This window comes from Orbicella faveolata, unplaced genomic scaffold, assembly GCF_042242905.1.
Source record: "Orbicella faveolata isolate gen_17 unplaced genomic scaffold, um_ofav_v1 contig_2, whole genome shotgun sequence".
In the NCBI taxonomy this organism is placed as follows: domain Eukaryota; kingdom Metazoa; phylum Cnidaria; class Anthozoa; order Scleractinia; family Merulinidae; genus Orbicella; species Orbicella faveolata.
In genome coordinates, this window is record NW_028301547.1 from 24,467,734 (window position 1) to 24,481,761 (window position 14,028).

The 14,028-nt window shown below is 39.9% G+C and overlaps 2 protein-coding genes across 2 annotated transcripts; one reads left to right on the top strand and one right to left on the bottom strand.

Annotated features, from left to right (window-relative positions):
* Positions 1 to 1,636: 1,636 nt before the first annotated feature.
* LOC110060254 (uncharacterized) lies at positions 1,637 to 3,732 on the top strand. Its single transcript, XM_020767009.2, has one exon. The coding sequence runs from the start codon at positions 1,976 to 1,978 to the stop codon at positions 3,014 to 3,016; it is 1,041 nt and encodes a 346-aa protein (XP_020622668.1). The 5' UTR covers positions 1,637 to 1,975; the 3' UTR covers positions 3,017 to 3,732.
* Positions 3,675 to 14,014, bottom strand: LOC110060252 (dynein regulatory complex subunit 3-like). Its single transcript, XM_089288977.1, has 11 exons — positions 13,724 to 14,014; positions 13,505 to 13,621; positions 11,984 to 12,150; positions 9,890 to 10,156; positions 9,233 to 9,345; positions 8,540 to 8,714; positions 8,132 to 8,263; positions 7,660 to 7,731; positions 7,030 to 7,152; positions 5,892 to 5,969; positions 3,675 to 4,642 (listed from the first exon to the last, which is right to left on the bottom strand). The coding sequence occupies exons 1-11, from the start codon at positions 13,881 to 13,883 to the stop codon at positions 4,478 to 4,480; spliced, it is 1,569 nt and encodes a 522-aa protein (XP_089145103.1). The 5' UTR covers positions 13,884 to 14,014; the 3' UTR covers positions 3,675 to 4,477.
* Positions 14,015 to 14,028: the final 14 nt, after the last annotated feature.

The window sequence follows — 14,028 nt, forward strand, 5'->3', positions numbered from 1 at the left end:
ATACTTGTCTAGGTAAATCACACAGATGCGAAGATATTACAGTCTTGATTCAGCTACATGCGGATACATATAACGTTTTGCCTCACATCAAGCCGGCTTTAAACAGATCATTGCAGTGTGAGTTTGTTTCATGTTTAACCCGGTTAGCTAAAGGTGGAATAGCTCTCATCTCGGAAATCAGCCAATTAGTTTGACAGGAATGTTAGAAATTTATTCACGCAATCACGGATGACTGGCATTAAAATAAACATCTGCGAGTCGTTATATGATCTTTTTAATTTTTATCAGTCTAGCTGGTCTACTTATCCTGGTAAGCTATTCGAGTTGATGACAGCTGAGAAGTAATTAATTAACACCCGGCTCGGCAATATCGGGCACGATCTGGATGGTCTAAATTTGGTGTATCCTAAACTAATTGCGGAGTAACGCGAGACTAATTACGGTTTTGTTTTTGTTCACTGATAGTTGAGAAATATCAGAGGGTGAAATCAGTTCTTTGAGCGCTACCACTTGAAGATCGCGCCCGGTCCCCCACAGTATGTTGCGGCGGGAAGGCGACCTCCAAAGAAGGATCTGGAACGAGAGTAAAAGATGCGCGCAAACAATTCCGTTTCCAGATCAAATTCTCGGCAACATTAGCCTACGTGTAGCCGTACCATCCAGGAGGGGTGGGTACGTCCACACGTAGGCTACAATCTTGGACAGAATAAAATGGAACAATTATCCCCCATCCCCCACCAAAGCAACGACGAAGGCGCGAAGGAGCAAAAACGCGCCATTTTGGCGTAATTGAAATGGGGGGGGGGGGGGGGGGTCCAGATGTTACATTTATTTTGTCCAAGATTGTAGGCAATATTGATAAGGCTGCCTTGACGGTTCTTGAAAAATCTATTCAGCTTTGTCTCGTTAACGTGACCAAGTAACAGACCGTAAATCGCGTTTGGTGCGTGCAGGATATCACCAGAAAGATAACTGTCGACGCGCACGGCTTTCTGTTAACAAGACGTATGTCACGCATCAGGCGAGACGAAACCTCGAACTTGTTCACCTTGGCTAGTGTATATGACAGGGAGTCAATTCTATTGCTAATACTCATGACTTATCGTGGGCGACTGAAAAAAAAAAAAAAAAATCGAAAATGAATCTGGCACTACAGTTGATATTGTACATTGTGCTGTTTGGCGAGTGACGTAATTGCTGTTGCTTCTGATAGAATGAGAAATGTCTCCAAGAAAAATTTTTAACGGAGACATCGGCAGGTTGCACGACGCAGGAAATGCCAAGCTAGAAACCTGCTTGACACTATAAACGAGACTCTCAAAGGTGTCACTTACACACCTGTAACAGCTGGGTAAGGATCTGATTCCACGATCGCCTGTAATTTCTTAGTTTCTAATTTGCCCGCAAAGTCCTTTATGCACATAACGAAAAGTTTCTTCCCTAGCATGGACAACAGTTAGCTTAAAGGCGACAGCCTCAGAGGTTTCATTAACGTTTACAGCCGGAGGGCAATCGGTTTTCACAGGCGGGCAAAACTTTTTGAACTGAAATTCTTTATAAGAAAAACTCTCAGTCCTGTAGATGGTCAAACCAGGCGAGCAAAATCCTCCTCACAGCCGGTCAATTTGCCCGATGAAACCTCTGACGTGCAGTGTTTCGGACGTGACAATTGTACAACTCTTTCCAAAGAGGACGCACCAGGTCAGTGCAGGTCAACTACTTTCGCAATGTGGTTGGGTAGAAGCCAAACTATGTGTGGAATCTCTTGATAAAAAAATATTTAAAGACGCAGGTCAAACTGTTGTCATCTTGGAACAAAAGGTATTATTTTCGGGGTCACTTCCGAGATAAGTCGTCTCCGCAGACAACCCAAACACGCGGTAGAATGTTACACAGATTTCCATCGATACGGCAAGACAAACATTGGACCCCTTACACTCTCTTTTAGGACTTCATGAACGAGTAGCTTCCCAACATGAGTAAAGGAAAACGTGACCTAGTTTACGAGGGCTATGCCTTGCCAAAACTGACCATCAAAGAGTTGCTTGCCAGCAACGCACGGAAAAATTCTGAGCTTAAGAACTTCCACAAACAACTGGACAAAGAGAAAGAGGAACTCGTCAGTGACTTTTCTAAGACACGATCTCACCTGCTCTCTCGAGCTCATGGTTTACTTTTGGAAGGGCAAACGTATGCTTTGAGCGAATATCACAGTGATTCGGATGAAGAGCAAAGAGTCATCGAAAATGGCTCTACCTTTGATGCTCCTGATACATCATCCTGGGAAACGACTCTGTTTTCCGCACCGAAGAATCTTTCGAGCTCACAAGTTGCGGACGACGCTTGTACTAGGTCAGAACGAAATCTAAGGCACAAACAACAATGGGCGGACAAAGTTGCACACTTTGATCAATCTTCGGCCGTTAAAACGGAGCCCGTTTCATCGAAAACACTACCAAAGCGTAAGATAAGCTGGGCAGGAAGGACTAATGCGGTGGATAACTGGGACGCAAGAAGCGACATGAGTAAGGCTAGCTCCGAGGGAAATCTTTCTTCACAGAGGGCAACCTGTGCTATTAGCAACGCCTCTCGTCCGAGGGTACGAAGACATACAGTCGCACGATCCAACAGTTTCAATCCTAAAAGCACTACGCTGACAAACGAAGCTTTACAGACCCACAGCTCCTCGACTTCAAAGCTTACGGGAAAACAGCGGCGGCATACGGTTTGTACTAGAGGAAACTTTGACACGAAACGACTGACGCCCACCGAGGAAGAGCAAAAGTGTCCCGTTAAGAAACCCCTATCTGATCTCCTTCCTCCAATAAAACTCCCTCCGATTTACCTTCAAGAATCGAAAGGCAAAGAGCAAGGCAAAAAATGTGACAAGAACTTTGTAAACACACATGTGCGGATTGGCGTGAGTAAATCTCTGGATGCTAAACACTCTACAGAAGACCTTCACTATTGCCGTTACTTACGGATAAAAAGAATGGACGACAATGAATCCGTTTGATAACGGACGAAAGAAAAGATACATATGAAATATTCAAGTAACAAAATTACTGATTTAAAATTAACTTTTAACAGTGTTTACAGAGAGAGCGGCCACTAAAAATAAAACCAAATTTTAATCCTGACTAAAACTGTTTTGTTTACCAACTCTACAGCACGTGACGCGCAGAGTTCGTTTATCATGTTAGCGTTAATAGCGGCCTTCTTGAATTCTGTACACTGATTTTTCCATGCCTCCTTTACGGTCTTCAATACATTCAGGGTGGCAACTAATGACGATAAAATTGGGATCACTTCTGGATAAACATCTTGCCTTGAAACCGAACTCGTGCAATGCGGCGAATTAAAGACATTGCGCGAAAAACAGCCCTTAGGGCTAACAAGTCTAACAAGGTTAAATTCCAGCAATTTTAAACCGCGGAAAATAGTCCCTTTCGTTTGATAATTCAGTAATTACACGATACAAGTTTTCACCACCCTGCACACTGAACCCTCAGGAACCAGAACTCATATAGCATCCAGAAACCACAGAACAGCTTTAAGACGAGTTGAACCAAGGTGTGGAGTGGAAGAAAGATAAATGCCAAACGTCTTCGAAATGGTGTACGCTTTGTCAAAATTTTAACAGTTCTGAAAAAATGAGACTCGAAACAAAGATGTGCAAAATGAAAATTGACAACTTTCAATTACATAAGTACATATTTACACGTTGAAAAACTCTGTGTTGTGTAATGATGTTTACTTTGCGAGAATTTATGCAACACTCCTTGAATTGTATACTTTACACATTTACACTTGCTTCTGTGCAAGAAATTTCTGCATGAAATTCTCAGGCGACTGAGCACATGCTCTCCTGGAAAAGATGCTACGCTTCAGTTCTTGCTTGGTTGTATAACAATGCTACCCTTAACAAGAAACCTTTTGTACTTTGTTCAGCTTTTTATCTGATCTTCATGAAAGAGGAGTAAATTCATCCCCTAACAGTCACAGAATGGACAGATCTGTTGCATGGGTTGGTAAACATGGTGTGGGCGGGGTTTAGCTCACAAACAACAGAAGCCCAAGGCGATACCGCTCATACGTTGCGCCAAATCATGTTTGAAGCCAACGGGACATATTTAGACCAATTTATATACCTCTAGAGATGTTTTGTGTTACGTTACCTCGTGGCTGACCAATTAATCAGAAATTAAAATCGCTAGAGAATTTCACGTCAGTGTTTGTAACTGCAAGCTGGACTATTGACATTCTGAGTAAATTTATGATAAGTTTTTTACACAGGCATGAATAACTGGGCGCAACCAAAAGTTAAAAACTCATCTTCATCGCTAAAAATAGGTGAATAGTATTCGTAACAGCTACCCACAAATGCGCATCGCAAGTATCGTTTACACCACAGTTGACAGTTAAACGCGCGTAATTACGCCAGTTGTTGGTGTTCACACTAGAAGAGTGTAATGCGCTACATGGGCCCAGACACTTCATAACTTTCAGCCTCGTCTCTAAAGTGATCCACTAGGTTGTTGATTTCCGCGACTCTGTTGCGATTTCTTACTACCTCGTCATTGTGGATCTTTTCGTTGAGTGACTGCATTCTGGTGGTGGCGCGGGTCAATACATCGTCCTCCTACAATCACCATAACATCATCAGTTATTGACGCGTCATAACCGCAGGGCCTCTGCCCCCGGAGGTTCTGTGGGAAACTCTATTTTAAGGGTGTTTAAAATACAATCTTACGGAGTTTGGTGTCATTGAGAATGTTTAGAACGAAATAAAACGTTTTTAACACACGTCTTACGAGACTATTTTATGTGCGTACCCACTTAAAGGCTACTGAGACGTTTCAATATATACACTTCACTTCATCGCACCCAAAAAAGAAAGGTTTAAAAAAAGGTTTTATCAAAGGAGAGGCTCTAAGACTCCTCAGAACAAACTCTCCTAAGGAAATATTTAAAGAGAAAATCAAAACCTTCTGATCACACCTTAGTGAGAGAGGTTACCCAGAGAATCTTAAGAAGAGAAGAAACCAGAAATTCAACCAAAACAGAGAAAAAACAAACGAATCTTGCCTTTTGTCACACAGTATCAACCATCGTTGCCAAACCTTAAACAAATCTTTACGCAAAAATGGCATTTGATAGAACAACACTACTGAGCGAAATCTACAAAGATCCGCCCCTCTTTTCATACAAAAGAGGGCGTTCGCTCAAAGATACACTTGTGAGAGCCAAACTATGAAAAAGTTTAAAATACGCGCTTGGGATTCGTGCAGGCCTGTAAACTCCATTCTAATAGAACGTGCGCGCCCTTGTGTTCACTTTGTTTGAGATGAAATTTGCACGCAAGTAGGCGCGCAAGTTAACGCAAGTTGACCGCATTTCATTCGTTCGATTGATATTGTAAGTTGAGTGCACTGATTGCCTGCGAACAGGCTCCCGGCGACGGCAGAAAAAAATTTGGGCGAGCGCGAAACAGAAGAATTCGGAGAACAAAGCGAACTTCGTTCGGGCTCACCAGGAGCCTGTTCGCAGGCTAGTGCACTGAGGAACTTGTGACTTGTTAGTCCGTTTGGCCACCCAACGCAAGTCTGTACTCATGTTAAACTTGTAAATACTTGTGACTGCTAGCGCCCGTGTCTGGCCAGGCATTTAGACTAAACCACTAAGCTGAATATATGAATTCCAACTCCCTACGCGTTTTATATGATATAAAACGCGTTTATGAACAGACGTTTTATTAAACTTGTGTGGATTTTATATTGTAATGATCTTACTTTTATTCATGATATTCATGATTTCGATTGTACAGACTCAATAGACTTCAATAAAAACTTCATTTATACTGACAGGCTTTATCGCCATTAAATTCGTACCTTGTTGTCAATCTTCAGAAGATGAGTGTCGTGAGAGGCACTGACTGCATTCATTATGGTGTCCTTATCAACAAATAGCTATAAAAAAGAAAACAGAAAACATAAACATTTTTTACTAAAGCATTGCCCATTTAAAATGACTTGGACGCGCTAGATTAGAGTCCAAAGGAGAACTAATTGTGAAGGGGCCTCCATGTTCTGTACTGAATGTTTCATATCTTGAGCTGTCCAATTTCTCCAATTACCAGAACAACTGAATAATAACAATTTCTAAAGACTGCCAATTTTTTGACAGTTAGAATAACTGCTAAATCAAATTACGGCACGGTACCGTTCAATTTGGTCATTGCAATTTGCAAAGAATTGCGTGATTATGGTTTGGGCAATAACTGGAGTTTCTAATTAGCAGCATAATGAACAAGAACTAAACTGATTAGCTTGATTGATGAAAAATAATCAGGTAAATTGTACATAGAAACAGTGGAACAATTTCCGATTCCAAATTCGAAGAGCACCTCATAGAGCGGCCTTGTCTAGCTAATGTCAGTGTGAACGGAATTTTCATTACCGACGGACAAAAAAAAAAAAAAAAGAATTCAAACAAAAGGGAGAGGAAAATAACGGAAATGTAACGGAGGCACACTTGCGGGTTCTCCGAAAGAGTTTAGGTAAAAAAAAAGTATGATGCCACAAGGAAACGTCCCCCGGGGGAACTCCCACATTGAAGGGACGGGGGTACCTTTTGTTTTGGTACCTCTTAAGTTGTTCAGCCTCGAAAGGTCCCCGGGGGGAACTTTGGTGGCACCATTTAGGGTATTGAGCCGAAAAAAAAGATATGACAGGAGATAATGTGCCGCTTTAGAAAAGTACCTCTTAGGGGTGAAAGTAATTTCAAGCCACGCTCACAAAACAGGATCTTGGTATCTCTTAAAGGTTCTTTTCAAAATTTCCAACTAGCATCCCCGTCCTTTTTGTATGGGAGTTCCCCCCGGGGGGAACGTCCTCTTGCTTAGCAGCTTCTCTCGCAAAAGCTTTGCAATTTTCATCCAGTCAGTTACAGGGCTAGGATCTACTTTGACAACACAGGATTCACGTCGGAATAGCTGCTTGTTTTATGGACGAACTAAAGCTAACCTACCATTCTCAAGTCATCTGGAAGATCTTCTTCCAGTTCGTTCTTCATAAGTTTTTCGAGCGTGACAACAGCAATGTCTGACACTTTTTCGTAATGCGCGTTTTCCAGGTCACGCAACTGCGTCATTGTGAACAACGTTAAGAATATATCTCGTCATTGTGAAGAGACCAGGACAAACCGCTTCACAAGTAACAAAAATAACACAAAGCTGCAACAATAAATCGCGCAAAGGTTATAAAACATCGTCGTATTTTTGGTGAAGTGAAAGTTGCAAAATGCTGTCATCCTGAGGAGGGGCAGCAGCGCGAGCATTGGAATTCAAAATAAATTCGTGTTCAGACTATTTCGAGCGGAGTTTCGCGTCGTCGTTTGGTGCTACGTTGAATTGAGATCAAGAAGAGAGAAATAACCGCGCCAAATTAAGTGGAGGCATTTTCTGGTGAAAATCAAAATGGGATTCAGCAACTGGGTTAAATTTAGGGTCAGGTTGTTTTGACCCGAAATAAGTTTGACTCCACTCAGAAGTTTAAGATGGAGAATGGGAGATAATAACCAGGAAGTTGGCCAGCAGAAAACGAATAGGTAAAAAGGAACGGGAAAATAAGCGGAAAAAATTGAGAGATCAAAAGGATATAATCCTTGCACTTGCTCAACAAATGCGGTCACAAGGTCTGCCATGTTCCGTTCAAAATCTTTATGTGTGTCCTGTATAGAGAAAGAATACACGAGTTTGGCTTATGTATACATGTATCTTTAAAGTGATATAACGTTGTGCTTTAAGCTTGTGTGGGCGTTAATTGAGGGAGAAAAGAGGAAAATGTTTAACAGGCTAAAAATTGATATAGGCAAAAGAAGACCTTTACTGGCTTGTATTTCTATAAGAAAACCTATGGAAAAGTTCATAATTTTAACTTAGAAATACACTTGAGTTAAAGAAAGAAAAAAAGGAAAGAAACAATAACCAAGCACACAAGAAAATCGATCGTTGATATACAACTACATGTATTTCGGTAAAAACCTGGAAGAACTTTCATTGTTTGTCCTTCTCTGAGTTTCATTGAGGGATTTTACCCCTGAAGGAAGACATTGAATTTGAATCAAATACCTCTAACTGGTCCACTAACTCCATTTCCAATCCCATTAGAGTGTCCCATAGTTTTCTGATTTCTTCTGTTACTTCCTTCATCAAGCTTTCCAGGAGACGTTGGTCTGTCATGCTGGTGTAGTCCACAAATACCTGAACAGGCAACCAGGAGAAATAAGAAACCACTTACTAACTTATAAAGTCACAACGTGTCAGAAATCTTAAAATCGCCGTAATTATTATTATCTTGACGTGATTCCACGTTCACTTTAAAAATAACCAAATAGAAAAAATAATGGTGATGGTAATTTTTAAGGGAGATAGCATTTTCATCACAAGTCCATTAGCAAAACAGTCATAGGCTTTATATATTATGTGCAACAACTGGGGGACCACGGTACTACAATGTAAGAAAGCTACCTGGCTCACCTTTTTCTTGTATTCAATATAGTTGTGGATGTGTTTAACACCAGCATTGTTGTTGTCTTGTGTTGCTTCCTCCAAACAGGAGAAGAATGAAGCAATTTCTGCCTCTCTTTTCTCATGCTCTTTCAAACCAAACTCATATATCTCTTGACAGACAGCTGTAAACTTCTCTTTGTATCTTGGTTATGTTAAGGTGACACTGAATCCACAATGAACATGAAATAATGATACAGTGATAACTTGATAACTTTGGTCTGCTGATCTGTCAGACCTGAGCAGTCATTGCTGATATTTTTTTAACCCTACTCCAAAGCTAATTGTGAAGAAATTTATACCATATCCTTGCCTGGTTTACGATTGCTTAAACTGGACTCCATACTTTTTGGCCAGAAATTTTAGGGTATCAAAATTTTCAAAGACCTCAGACTGTATATAGATTGATGAAAAACACATGCAAGACAGTATCTCTATGACCATTCTCTATCTCCAAGGGCTAGGGAGAGGTGCTATTACTTTCTCTGTTACTGGGATATTCTGTATCCCTGGGGGATTGGATTACAAAACATCAATATGTGTCTTGAAATACATGTATTATTATTATTATTATTTGTCACAGATAAATTCATAAAAGGAAGAGGCAAATCTCCTATCTGATTATATTCATAACTCTCTCTGTAGGCCTGCTTGTAAGGATACGCTGCAAGAAGTTCTTCCATTCCTGGAAGAGCTGCCAACTTCTCAGCTTCAGGATCATCAGTGTACATGCTATCAAACAGCCATGGTCCATTGAGATCCTCCACATAGGCCAACTAAAAATTTAAAATAAACTTTGTTTACATACTTATCACGCTTAATCTCTCTCCAAGTCTGATCACTGCCATTCCTTGTGCTCCAACCCATTGACGACCCCCCTACCACTTTCCTTCACCCCCTCCTAAATGAACATGCCCCTTGCACCCAGATACAAAATTATTTCATAAGTCAATAACCACTTTGAAATCATAACGTGAAGACTTCAAATGCTGTACATGCACCTCAAACTACATCTAAAACAATAAATGGATACATCAAATCTAAACCTAGTCTGCTTTTCTCTCAAAATTCAGCAGGGACAATAAGGCAAGATACCTTTGGGCTAAAAGAAATTGGGACGAGACATGGGCGTGGCATGTCCACACTCTCCTTTTTGCTGACATCAAAACTCATCCTGGTACTCAGAGAAACGACTGGTTGCCAGCAGCCTAGTCTTAAAGCCCAGGCTTTACAGAGTAAGTCTTAATACGTGATTATAAAAACACAATCATTCAAATATCATTTGAGATGACACCTCCTTTATACTAAATATACATGTACCTTATGCAGCTGCCTCTCCTGCAGTTTCTGCTCCAGTTCTTCTTGTTTTCTCCTCGCTATGGTCTCGTCATGGACCAGCTCCTCTATGGAATACTTGTACCTTTCTGTAGCAGCTTCACGAGCTGACTCATCAATCAAACGGAAGTCCAAGTAAACAAGATCTGGCAGATGTGCGATCACATATTCTTTGTAATTTGCTTCCTCAGAAAAGGGATTTCCACTCAGGTTTAAAGTTCTCAAGGATTTAAATTGTCTGAGATAAACAACCTAGTAAAATGAAAATAGCTTATTTCATTACATGTCCGTTATCCATAGTGAAGTCTTCTTTGTAGTCCTTGTAAGATTTAGCTAATTGCTTACTTACTATCTTTTGTGTTAGTGAAATGAAACGGAACAGTCAGACAACTGAATTTGATATTTCTGAAAAATACTTACAGATATTTAAATGAAGTCAATAGAAGAATGGTACCGTTCTAAGAGTTCTGCTAATGGTATCTGGTTGTTTCGCCAACAAGTTGTTTAGCCAATGTCTCGTTCGCCAACGTCTTAGGTCGATTCGCCAACGTCCTAAGTCACTTTGCCAATGTCCTACTGGTCAATTCGCCAATGTCTAAATAAAAGTTTACCTTCACTTGTGTATGTTGTCATTTATTTCATTCCCTCACCTGGAATCATTTCCTATGCGTGCGTGCAAGAGCAACTCATTATTTATGACGGTAGTTCTCTTGCAATTGCCAAGCAGGGGGTCAAAGCGGTTTGCCATTGTGTTTATTAATCAAGTTGCTTGATAGGGAGGCAAAACTTACAGCTGTGACAATCAGGCTTGTATCAGACAATAAACTTAAACGAATTCAACGTAGTGTCACTAGGAATATCCAGGCTAAGCTATTTGCAAGTTGGGAAAAGTATGAGAACAACGAAAAGACTGCCGCCCAACTACTCAAGACTTGTTCTCGGCTCAGTAACGGACCAGCCAGTGCGAACTAGAACTTCTCTGTAAATAGGATAAATTGGTTTCAGATAAATAGAGGTTTGAATCAGGTTTTGTAAATAGGTTTCATAGGTTTTTTGTGCTTGTAAATATTTGATACTATATGTATATATTGTAATAAAATTACTGTAACGTTGTTATTTACTTGACATTCCATTTTATTTCTAACTCAATTATATGGCTGGAAAATGAAAACAAACTCTGTTTGCTTCTGAGAAAAAGGAAAAGATATAATGTTAATTTACATCGTAATGCATTATCAGCGAATTAGAACGGTATTTGCAAAACTTTTGGAAGCCATCAGACTTTGGTATTCAACAGTCAATTTTCACCGTGAAAATTACTGCGATGTAGTGCTCATGAGCCGACTAGTGAAACTATCAAAAACATGCAAATTGATCTAAAGCGAAACTGGCAGTGACTTAAAATTTCTTGACCCAAGGATCACCCAAGGATCAGGATTGCATTCCAAACATCAATAAGCAGGGTTTTTTTTGTTAGTACTGGATATCTGACGTTGGCGAATTGACCAGTAGGACGTTGGCGAAGCGACTTAGGACGTTGGTGAATCGACCTAAGATGTTGGCAAACAAGTCGTTGGCTAAACAACTCGTTGGCAAAACAACTGCAATTCCTGCTAATGGATAAAGCCTCTGACAAGTTGAACTACAAAATATCTCAATTATAAAGCATTCAAGCCAGACATTGGCCTGTTTTACAGTATTACTATACACTGATGTGATGCAGTAATATTCAATAAGGATCTGCGAACTGAAGAAAAGAACGTGTTGGACAGAATCATTCATGCATGAACCAAGCTTGCAAGCAGAACAGCTACAGGAATACAGCTACAGGAATACAGCTACAGGAATTAATTTAATGTGGGTATGATTCTTTTGCATTTTAAATTTTCTTTACATACACTCAGATATATGGCACAGAGCAAGATGCTGACTACAGTTGTAGCAAGATTTGAATCAGGAGAATTCTCTGTGCATACATACGCATACTTACATGTATCCTTTATTTAAACACGATAAGATTTAAAGCTCAAAGCTTGTGGGGTCGTGTAAAATTAACATTTACATAATACATGTACTTACATTATCCAGCTGTTTAAGACTATTATTCCCAATAGAAAACACATGAAGCTGAGTGAGAGATTCCATGTGTTCAATCTTTGATATCCTGTTATTGTAGAGTGTGAGATCCTTCAATTTGGTTAGTTTATCAAGTCCCTCAATGACTTCAATATTGTTAAATGAAAGATCTGCAACAAAACAAAGAATTGTGTATCAAATGGTAGTTTAGTTGAAAATATAAGTCTTGTTTTACAAAATAGCGTCTCTGTAACTACATGTATAATATTGTACTCCTGTCGATGACACACATGCAGAGGGGTGACAAATGGAAAAATCTGAGAGTTGCCAAAATGCCAAGACCCCTATTCGAAAATCCCACTTTGAGACTTGTAAATGAATGGTTTTAGATTCCAATGTAGAAAGAAACACACAAAAATGAGGCTTTTTAAATCATCCGAAATCAGATCAAAAGTTTCTAAGACCCAAAATTTCCTATGTACTATTTGCTGCCAACTCCCTATGTAGCTGTATAGCCATCCAAGGCATGCAGTTTCTCCTACAAGCTGTTTAATACTCACATGAAGAAATTCACAACCAAGCAAGAACAACTCAGAGACACTTCTGACAGAAAGGAATTTTTCAGGTTGATTCTCAGATGTCTCCCTTTCCATGGAGTATATACCAAGGAGAGAGTTCAATCAAGCGCCAAAGGCATGAGCTGCCAGCTATAGGAGGGTTGGGGGTATATCCCCAGGAAAGATTTATTTTTAGGGGTTCCGGGAGGTGCTGTTTCCCACGTTTTCCTTGGAACAGTTTTATAAGTAAAACCATGAAGGAACGTCAAGTATTTGGTAACTTATGTTGTTTAGATTTCGACCTTTGGGACATTATATACATGTAGTAGGTTTGCTAACCTGAGGAGACTAGAGATTCTCGAAACATTTTAATGAAGATGCATTTCTCCAAGAATATATCTAAATGTATATATATTTGTACTGGAATTCTGGAGGTGCATGTATACACATGCATACGTGGATACATGTATATGGTCACCACAGGCCCTGTGCATTTATAATATTACTGGTATAAGCAATTTCCGAGTTGCTTTCCAAGTTGTTTCAAACTGAGTCCTGGTGCACAACCTTTCACATGGAAATGAGTTTGACTGAACACTGAACATGCAAGAAAAACTCATTACCAAGGCATCTGTAAGGGAAACACAGAAATGGCTTATTGAGTGTGTGAAGGGGTGAAGAGCTTGTACATAACACTCAGGCCTTGTACAAACACACTTTCTGCCTGATTTGAACCTTAATTTCTGCATCATTCATATAGGAAAAAACCAATGTCTGTAATATCAAAAAGACATGGCTAAAAACCTACATGTGAATTGATTGTTAGTACAGTGTTGACTGATTTCATTGTTTACATTGATTGTCGCGGGTAAAGGTCTTGAACAACCCTGGCAGCGCATATTTTCCATTTCAATTCATAATATTATTATTATTATTTTATTACTGTAAGTTATGTGAAATTTCATACCTAACCACTCCAAGTTAACAAGCATATCCAGGCCCTCTATCCTTTCAATTATGTTGTTGTCCATTTGCAACTTGGTTAGGTTGACTAAGCTCCACAAGTTGTCAATTTTTAGAATATCTTCGCAAAGAAAACACAAAAATATTGGCGTTAAAGCGAATTCCTATTGATAAAGACAAGTTTCCAGACAACAGATTGTTCTAAAGGGCATCTCAAACCTACTTTTGAAGTCGAGTCTCAAAGAAATCACATCTGCAAAATCAATGCCTTCTTGTTTTGCTATCCTTCCAGCTTCTCCTTTGGGTCCTTGTTCCTCCACGGCATTTTTGAGCATCTGCTCATCGATCACAGAGGGTTCTATCGTGTCGTAAAGACGACTCATCTTGCAAAGAAAGGAGAATTAGGCTGATACGCTACATTTGTACAATGAAAGCACGAAAAACTTTCAAAATTCGCACTGTTACTTGTTGTCCTGGACAACGCAGGCCGTTCATAAAAGACTGGTACTGAAAATTAACACTGCTCAT

Bases quoted from the DNA above. Each gene is read 5' to 3' on its own strand.
- LOC110060254 (XM_020767009.2), top strand. From the start codon at position 1,976: ATGAGTAAAGGAAAACGTGACCTAGTTTACGAGGGCTATGCCTTGCCA.
- LOC110060252 (XM_089288977.1), bottom strand. From the start codon at position 13,883: ATGAGTCGTCTTTACGACACGATAGAACCCTCTGTGATCGATGAGCAG. The intron at 9,346-9,889 runs GTACATGTATAT...TTAAATTTTTAG, and splicing joins AGGAGAGGCAGCTGCATAAG to TTGGCCTATGTGGAGGATCT. The intron at 8,715-9,232 runs GTATCCTTACAA...AACATAACCAAG, and splicing joins ATGGAAGAACTTCTTGCAGC to ATACAAAGAGAAGTTTACAG.